The sequence below is a fragment of the Oryzias latipes genome, chromosome 15 (genome assembly GCF_002234675.1).
Source record: "Oryzias latipes chromosome 15, ASM223467v1".
NCBI lineage: Eukaryota > Metazoa > Chordata > Actinopteri > Beloniformes > Adrianichthyidae > Oryzias > Oryzias latipes.
Window position 1 is genome coordinate 3,433,777 of NC_019873.2, and position 9,788 is coordinate 3,443,564.

Here is a 9,788-nt window from a genome sequence, read left to right on the forward strand (position 1 = left end):
TCACGACTCGATGGAACCTGGACTCACTCTGAGCTAACATCCTAAGGTTCCCCTTGATGTCACCAACTCTGGCTTCCGGATAACACCTGACTGGAGCCGCTAGGAGCTCCACGTTTCTAACTTCAGAAGAGCTGATAACCAGAATTGAGGGTTCAGTGGGTGAGTCGCTGAGGGGGGAGAACCTATTACTAACGTGGAGTCTCGGGTGCTCTAAGTTTTTGCGTTTTGCGTTTAGCACTATGCTTCCTTCCCACTGGTACAAACCCCTCCTGTGTATTTCTTGGCAGCTGGGGAGGAGCTTGGGTGCTAACTATCATAGCCCTGGTAGCACAGCCCGCACTATGAGTAACAACCAGGGTAGCCGGCTCAGCTTCCACTGTGCGGAGCTGCGCTTCTAACTGCTCTAGGCTGGCCTCCAAATCTAACACAAACCTACACTTAACACATCTACCACTATCTTCACTACAGGAGGCAGGATCCTCACTGAACATTCGGCACATGGGGCAGGAAAGAGGGATGAAGGCAGAAGAGGTAGAAGCCATGCTAAGTGCTAAGCTAAGGCTGGTGGTGTTTAGCAAAGGGGAGCAGTTACGTCGCAAGTTTTGAGTAGCTTGGATAGCACGTGGTTAACACAGTAGTTTGTTCACTAGTAAGCTAAATGTGCTAAGAAGGAATATGTATGTAAATATTAAACCACATAACACTAAGTTAGGTGTTAGCAATCAGGCTAATACTAAACAGGAGAAACAGCCAAGCAACGATCAAACACTGGTTTACTGGTTGGATGTGCTCATGTGCACATTCCATGTGCGGTAAGTAGGACACGCCTACTAATTATGAGGCTGCAGGCAACACAACACACTTCAGTCAGACAACTCATGCAGTAGTAATAATATTTATTTTTCACATCTTTTAGTTTTCTTTCACATACTTTGTTGCTTTCACATTCTTTGACATTCACTTTCCTTTAAGTTAGCATTCACTTTCCTCCGAGTAAGCATTTCACATTCCTTCAAGTTAGCATTCACTTTCCTCCGAGTAAGCATTTCACATTCCTTCAAGTTAGCATTTCACTTTCCTTTTACTTGCACTTCACTTTGCTTTCACTTTGCATTTCACTTGCTTTAACTTTTTATTTCACTTTGCATTTCACTTTGCATTTTACTTTCCTTTAGTTTGGCATAAAACTCCATGCAATTCCGAGAGACAAATTTCCATAAACTTTTGGGTAATAACTACCCCTAACGGAGCTCACAGGTGGAAGCCGGGGAGGAGGGTGGGGCAAAGAACGCAGTGCTGCAGTAAAGAAGGATGAACAACTTACACACCTGGACTTAAATAGGATGCTGCACAGGTGAGTTGATTAACTGACCCACCCTAGGGGAGTGGCCTAAGTAAAAGCCTGCCTGAGTTGCCTGCCCGAAATGCTCCCAAGGTCGCTCACTTCAGTCAGACAACTCATGCAGTAGTAATAATATTTATTTTTCACATCTTTTAGTTTTCTTTCACATACTTTGTTGCTTTCACATTCTTTGACATTCACTTTCCTTTAAGTTAGCATTCACTTTCCTCCGAGTAAGCATTTCACATTCCTTCAAGTTAGCATTCACTTTCCTCCGAGTAAGCATTTCACATTCCTTCAAGTTAGCATTTCACTTTCCTTTTACTTGCACTTCACTTTGCTTTCACTTTGCATTTCACTTGCTTTAACTTTGCATTTCACTTTGCATTTCACTTTGCATTTACTTTCCTTTAGTTTGGCATAAAACTCCGTGCAATTCCGAGAGACAAATTTCCATAAACTTTTGGGTAATAACTACCCCCAACACCAATTTAATCAAGGTTGGAAAGAAATGTATTTTAGTATGTAATCAGATGAAGTGTGTTTCAGAGGCATTCCATATTCAGACTTACAAGTATGACTGCTATGTGTGACCCGGCACCTTTGACCGTTGGGCCGCTCCCATTCGAGTACAGCGCCAAGAAGGGAACATGCTATCTAGTGGATCTGCTATGTGTGACCCGGCACCTTTGACCATTGGGCCGCTCCCGTTCTAGTACGGCGCCAAGAAGGGAACATGCTATCTAGTGGATCTGCTATGTGTGACCCGGCACCATTGACCGTTGGGCCGCTCCCATTCGAGTACAGCGCCACGAAGGGAACATACTATTTATTGAGTCTGCTATGTGTGACCCGGCACCATTGACCGTTGGGCCGCTCCCGTTCGAGTACAGTGCCAAGAAGGGAACACACTATCTAGTGGATCTGCCATATGTGACCCGGCACCAAAGACCGTTGGGCCACTCCATTTCGAGTATAGCGGCAAGTAGACGGCACGACTTTACAAACAAGTCTGAAGCTTCCACTGGAATAATATAAAGCTTAAGTGATATCCATGATTTAAAAGCTTCCATCGGAGAACTATGAACGAGCTTAATGCTATAATTTTTTTTTATTTTTTTTTTTATTTTTATGCTTCCATCCGGCTCATAAGATACGAGCCTAAGTGACCTTGAATATCAGGTTACAAGCATATGGTAACACAGCTTAGAACGTCTTAATTTTGAGGCTTCCACCCGGCAAATAGTTTTCAATAAAATATAATCTGAGATTTTGTACGCCATTCTGATACTAACATATCAGTTGATTCAAGTAAGATAACTCATTGAAACTCTAAAGAGGTTTACCACCCCATCACTTCAGTGCAGAGTAGGTGCGTGGAATGCAGTCGTCGTTGCATATCCAGATCAAGGTGAAGGGGCAACAATCTGCAGGGGAGCTGCAGGACGAGCAGAGACTTTGGAACTAGGAAACCATCCGACTTCGTCGAGGGCTTGACATCATCCTCCAGAAACTGAATTGCTGACCAGGGAGTATGGATCACAGGCTCAGGAAGCGATGCATAGATGGACAAAGCAGTATTAGTCTTGGCAATGAATACATAAATAATAGACCTGATTAGTGTAGAAAGCTTAAGATGAAAGGTAATAAAGTCCTTTTAATAACAACACTGAGAAAGAGATATCAAGTAGTGAGTTTAAAGAGAAGGTTCTATCTGTGTATTCATAGTACCATAAAAAGCCATTAGCACAGATTCCAACAAGAAAGACAGTCTATATGGAACCTGCACGTAATACATCACCAAAATATATATTTTTATATATGCACCAATAGAAAGAGAGAAGTAACCTTTATTCATTTCCGGAGGGGCGCACCTTAGGAAGGCCACAGAGGAACAGGCGAATAGAAGGATAACCAAGGTCCAAGGAGATTACGTAGATGAGGAAGGTCGCCATCCCACGTAGCATGGACAGCGGCTCGGCTAGATTTGAGGTTACATACTTGACATCATTGGTTCATAATAGGTAGACAACAAAAGCATGTATAACATGAAGTTAATGGCAAAGGGGTGCCTGGAAACCATAATGAAGAATTTTTTTTTTTTGGGATTGAAGAGAGATCATAGAGTCTGATAGTATTTAAAATGGCTGAACCTCATGCATGTAGAGGCGGTTAACAATAAGACTCAAAAGGAGATACTCTTAGTAGCTAAAAGCTAAAAAGTATGCTAAAAAGCAGGGCAGACTGGGATTAGTTTGCAACAAAAAGTTTCTTACTCTTGAAACTGAAGCTAGAGAGCATCAGTAAAAATTCTACAGCCAGGAATTTAGCTCGTAATACAAGTAATTTAACACTAAACCATGTTAAATGATGGCACATTACCATTTATTATCGCACGCTTGAAATAAGCTTTGTAATAACCTCCACAGCTGAATCTCAGGACCACATGAGCAGTTGATGGACCATTAGAGCTGAACGTTTGGATTAGCAACCAAACATTTTCAGGCGGTCAAAGATTCATAAAACAAGTTTTCATACATTTTTTTTTTCTCTCCCCCAAAAGAGGGTGGAGCCACAAACAAGTGGAGGGAGACCGAAGACCTAAAACAAACATCGTTATAACAAAACCACGCTCAGCGCAGAGAATTAGAGACCAGAAAAGCAAAACAAAAAATCCAGAACAACGGGAACACGGGGGCCCAGGAAGGAACTACCCAGAACGAGAAAACAAGATGAACGGATGACAGTGGGGAAGGAAGCACACAGCAAAATACGGGTGGTCCAGTAGCAACCGAGTCATATCTCACCTCCAAAGATGGGATAAATTACGTGCCGCACAAACGGGAGAGATCACAGAGAGGCATGCATCACAAACTAGAGATTCATGCAGAAATAAATCCAGACGGGCAGAGAACCATACGCCTTCCTTAAATAAAGCAGAAACCGAGATCCAAAAAAAATACGAGTTGCAACCACGGAGTCGCAAAAGACTGGTGACGATGAAAATAGAACAGAGAAACATTTCAAAAAACAAAATGCAGAACAAAAGGGCCCAATAGAATTACACTAAGTCCAGCACAGGGCTTCTGAGAATTGAAGTCAAAAACACGACATACACAACAGCCGAAGGAAACTGACACATAACACTTCAAAACCCACCTAAGCCAGAAGACGCCACCGGGAGGAATGGAGAGGCAGAACAAAGGGAGCATCAGCAAAATCAGCCATCCCCAGCCCTGCACTGCGTCCGGTGGAATAAATCAAAGATAGCAAGGTCAGCCAAAAAGCAAAACGAAAAACTGGATGGATCATGAGGAATAAGATGCTGATGACCCCCCCCCCACAAAATGGAGGAACCGAGGCGCCGACAGTTCTCAAACAATCGCGCCAAACCCAAAAACGTGTGAGAGGCCACCTTAGGGCTGACTCAACTATTTTACTGATTTATTTACGTTTTTAATCACACTGTGAAGGAAGAGCAGAAGCGGCCGTGCTACAGTGACCAGGCAGGGTCTTGGTTGTGTGAAGCCAACAGTTTTGTTTAATTTATTTATTTATCTACTTGTGTATTTTACACAGTCCAATGTGTTCTCAAAAACAACTCCCCCTACTGAGCAAACACCTCTGCTTATATAGCCTTGCCCCAATAGGATCAAACCATTACCGAAGGGATGCGGGGTTAACAGCGGAACACCCCTTTCAAAATGGTTTCAGCTGAACATTCAAAATGGCTGCCAAGCATCTTAACAAACATTTGTCCAAACATGCCCTGGTGAGGAAGCAGGGGAGCAGAAAAAACAGGTAAAATTGAGTGGACACAAGTTGACACACACCAGCAACAAATGCCACTTCGTTACACTCACAGAAGAGACAAGTCCATAACTGACCAATCCAAATGCAGTTTAAACTAGTAAATGTGCAAAGCTTCAACAGAAAAGAAACCAAACAAAGAGCCACCACAACAAAGCCAGCACCGAATGAAAGCCCACACAGCGGAAACCAGACCGTGTGTAGAAGATAACGCAGTGCTGCAGTAAAGAAGGATGAACAACTTACACACCTGGACTTAAATAGGATGCTGCACAGGTGAGTTGATTAACTGACCCACCCTAGGGGAGTGGCCTAAGTAAAAGCCTGCCTGAGTTGCCTGCCCGAAATGCTCCCAAGGTCGCTCACTTGTGTTAATTTGGTGGCAGTGCTTTAAAAGCCCTCTTCCTCCCTGTTCGGACATGAACTCTTGTTGTTGCCATACATCAAGGCATCAGGAAGTGGAACGGGAGTTGGCAGGCAGGTAAGCCAGGCTTTAAGTTCTCCGAGCTGAAACAGGGGGTGGGAACTTACGAGCAGACTCGTTCACAGTTCCCTGTACACGAGCAATCGGCCAGGCTTTGGCGCATCTGCGGCGTGGCGACAGTAGCCTGCAAGTTTGACGTGACTGTTTCCCCTAGATCCGGCCTCTTCTCAGTGACCGGTATGTTAAGCTGGCCTTCCTCCTTCCTCCTCCACGTACAATTAAGGCTCCTGCAAACTATTTATTTCCTTTTTTTCAGAAATGTGTTTTGGTCTCCCCGCAAATAGGGGGATTAAAGCTGCTGCTTTGCATTTACTGTTTTTAACTGTGATTCCTGTATGGGTTCCCACCCCCGCCACGACAGAACTTTAGGTTAAGAACTTAACCCCGGTTCTCTGAAACATGAGTGAGGTATCTCACTATGGGACACGCCCCCTGCGCTGTCCCCCAGAAGCTCTTTTTCATTACGCCAGTCTTGACTGGCAGACAGAAGGTGACGTCTGCTCTCAGGAGGCGGGACTTCCTCCTGCTATAAGAGCCGGACGCCATCTTCTCTCCTCAGTCTAAGTAAGCACACCTCTTCTCGCTCCAGGCAAGGAGGGTGATCTGGTGAGACACCTCACTCATGTTTCAGAGAACCGGGGTTAAGTTCTAAACCTAAAGTTCTCTTTCAACATTCGTTTCGGTATCTCACTATGGGATGTAGAGACTCCCGTATTGCCAGATAAGCTTACTCCGAAGACCAACAGAGAACAACCAGGCTGATCATACAGGTGTAGGTGTGGACCCCACACCTAGCACTGCGTGAGGCAGCCCTGGTCTAGTGACATCCAATCTATAAAATCTGATGAAAGTGTGAGGCGTTGCCCAACTGGCAGCCGTGCACACATCATCCAGAGAGATGCCCTGAAAAACTGCCCATGATGATGCCATGCCGCGAGTGGAATGAGCGCGCAGGCCCGCCGGGGGTGTTAACCCCTTGCTGTTATAAGCCATGGTTATAGCGCCTACAACCCAGTGTGACAGGCGTTGTTTGGTTATAGGCTTTCCTGTGTGAGGAGAAGCCCACGACACAAACAGCTGCTCAGATTTTCTGAAGCCAGCAGTCCTCTCCACATACATGCGCAGCGCCCGCACAGGGCACAATGTGTGAAGCCTCTCTTGCTCCGTAGAGGAAAAAGGAGGCGGATTGAATTCCAAAAACTCAATGGGGTGGCAAGGTATGGTAGGGTTGAAAACCTTGGGCATAAATGCCAGATTCGGTCTCAACAAAAACTTAGAATCCCCTCTGGAGAACTGCAAACAGGACGGGTGAACTGACAACGCATGGATGTTGCTTACTCGTTTAGCAGAAGCCAGTGCAATAAGCAGAGCTGTTTTAAAAGAGAGCGCTTTTAGGTTCACCTGTCTCAGTGGCTCAAACGGTGCGCACGACAGTGCGTCTAGCACCACCGGTAAATCCCAAGGAGCAACAAGGCTTTTCGACACCAGTCGGAGCCGACGTGCGCCCCTCATAAACTGACAAATAAGCGGATGCTGGCCCACTGTTTTGTCATTAACACCTATGTGACAGGCGGATATGGCCGCCAGATACACTTTAATGGTGGAAAAGGACAAACCTTTTTCAATCAGTTCCTGAAGGAACGATAGAATGACTGGGACTGGGCTCTGGAAAGGCAATACGGCCATTTTTACGCACCAGTCCTCAAAAACACCCCATTTGGCGCTGTAGGCGGAGCGAGTAGACCGCGCCCTGGCACTCTGGATCGTGTCCACGACGTTCTGCGGGAGTCCCGCAGCCATGAGATTCAGCCTGTCACGGGCAGGCCCACAGAGCCAGGCGCTCCGGATGAGGATGAAAAATTTCCCCGCGGGCCTGCGACAGGAGGTCCCTGCGTAAAGGCAGGGGCCACGGTTGGCTGTGCAGCATCTGAATGATGTCCGCTAGCCAGTGTTTCCCGGGCCACCGAGGGGCTACGAGGATGAGAGAGTGTTTCCCCTCCCGAACCCTGGTGAGGGTAGGGGCAATCAACTCCAACGGTGGGAACGCATACAGAAGTCGGCACGGCCACTCGTGCGCTAGAGCGTCCACCCCCAGGGGGGCGCTCTGGTCCGTCAGAGAGTAGAACATTTGACACTGGGTGTTCTCCGCTGACGCAAAGAGATCGACCTCTGCTTGACCGTAAATGCTCCACATCTGGGCTACCACCTGGCTGTGGAGCTTCCATTCCCTGTAACGCGGGTTCCCTCTGGAGAGCAGGTCGGCTCCCATTATTATCCCCGGTACATGGATGGCCCGCAGCGACAGAAGACGGGAGCTGCTCCACATAATCAGTCTGTGTGCTAGCGTGTGCAACTGAAATGAGCGCAGCCCTCCTTGTCTGTTGATATACGCCACCACTGTGGTATTGTCGGTCCTGACAAAAACATGGCGCCCTTTCAGGAAGGGTAAGAAATGTTCCAGTGCAAGAGACACCGCCAGGAGTTCCAAGCAGTTTATGTGAACTGATCGCATGTGGGAGCCCCACAAACCGTTCACTGTCCTGCCCTCGTGAGTGGCTCCCCAGCCTGTCAGCGAGGCGTCTGTGGTGATCACCTGTCTTGTTTGCACGGTTCCCATGACAACACCCGTGGTGAGGAAGGAGATGTCCCTCCACTTGTGTAGGGCGAGAATGCATGTAACCGAAGCAAGCACTCGTCGGTGACCATGGCGGGCGGGGCTTAGATTGAGCAACGCCACCCACCGCTGAAAAGGACGCATGTGTAAGCGGCCAAAAGGGATGACGGACAGCGCCGATGCCATCAGCCCGAGGAGTTTGAGGCACAGTCTGAATGTTATCCACGCCCCCCTGCGGAACTGTGACAGACACGCCCGGAAGGCTGTCACTCTCTCCGCTGAGAGTCGCGCTCTGAACTCGACCGAGTTCAGGGATAAGCCGATGAAAGTGATCGTTTGAACTGGTGTCAATACACACTTTCCCCAGTTTACTGTGAAGCCCAGTGCAGTTAGGTGCGATGTGAGCAACCTGGCCTGCCTCCTGAGTTCTTCGGGAGACTGCGCTGCGAGCAGCCAGTCGTCTATATACATGGCCAGCCGAACGCCCATCTGTCTCATGGGTGCGACGGCGGCCTCCGTGCATTTCACAAACACCCGCGGACTCAGTGAGAGGCCGAAGGGGAGCACTAGAAACTCGTAAACCTTCCCTCGAAAGGAAAATCTGAGATACTTTCTGTGAGGGGGGTATATTGGGACGTGAAAATATGCGTCTTTCAAATCTATGGAGACGAACCAGTCTCCTGGACGCATAAACCGTACCAGACCTGCGTGTGTTAGCATTCTGAATTTGTACTTCCTCAAGTATTTGTTCAGTGCTCGCAGGTCTAGAATCAGACGCAGGCCTCCACCCCGTTTTGGGACCAGGAAGTATCTGGAGTAGAACCCGCTGTGAGCCTGCTCCGGTGGCACTAGCTGAATGGCTCTTTTGCCCTGCAGTGTTTTGATCTCTTCCTGCAAAATTCGTGCATTTTGCCCCCTGGCCTGCGACTGCAGTATACCATTGAAAAGGGGAGGGGTGGATGCAAACTGGAGTCTGTAACCCTTGGTAACAGTGCTTATAACCCAGTCTGGCGCCCCGCAGTGCCGCCATTGCTGTGATTTGTCCGAGAGCGGGCCGAGCGGCATCCGCGCTGAGACACTGGTGGGCGTGGCCAACACGAGCTGCGCTGGCGCAGGGCTCGTTGCTACCACGGTGCTGGGCTGCTGTGCCACTGGTGGAGCAACAGCTCCCTCCTGTGGCCTCATGTGCAGCTGCGCAGCTCCCACTCGGCTGCCCGTCATTTGTATGTGTTTTGTTTTTTGTTTTGTCTTTTTGTGTTGAGGCTGCGCCCTTGGCTCGGGGCCTGGTTGCGCGCCTCGGGGATTTTTTATTTGTGTTGGTTTTAAAAACCTTTTCAAACACTTTCTGGGACACAACTGTGGCTCCACTGAGCTCTCTGTGGGTCCCTCTTTTCTCCTTTTCAACTGGCTGTGAACAGTGCGGGCCACCTGTGCCTCTGCACGCCTTTTGGTCGGGCTGTAACATGCCCTGGAGAAAAACGACAGGAACGGAACGTGTCGTGGAAGGGGGGAAGCAGGCTTCTGGTCTTGCCCGCTCT

At 48.0% G+C, this 9,788-nt stretch overlaps 1 protein-coding gene across 1 annotated transcript; it reads right to left on the bottom strand.

The window, feature by feature from the left end:
• Positions 1–7,449: 7,449 nt before the first annotated feature.
• Positions 7,450–9,471, bottom strand: LOC105357907. Its single transcript, XM_023963475.1, has one exon. The coding sequence runs from the start codon at positions 9,469–9,471 to the stop codon at positions 7,450–7,452; it is 2,022 nt and encodes a 673-aa protein (XP_023819243.1).
• Positions 9,472–9,788: the final 317 nt, after the last annotated feature.

Coding starts and splice junctions, on each gene's coding strand:
- LOC105357907 (XM_023963475.1), bottom strand. CDS start 9,471: ATGACGGGCAGCCGAGTGGGAGCTGCGCAGCTGCACATGAGGCCACAG.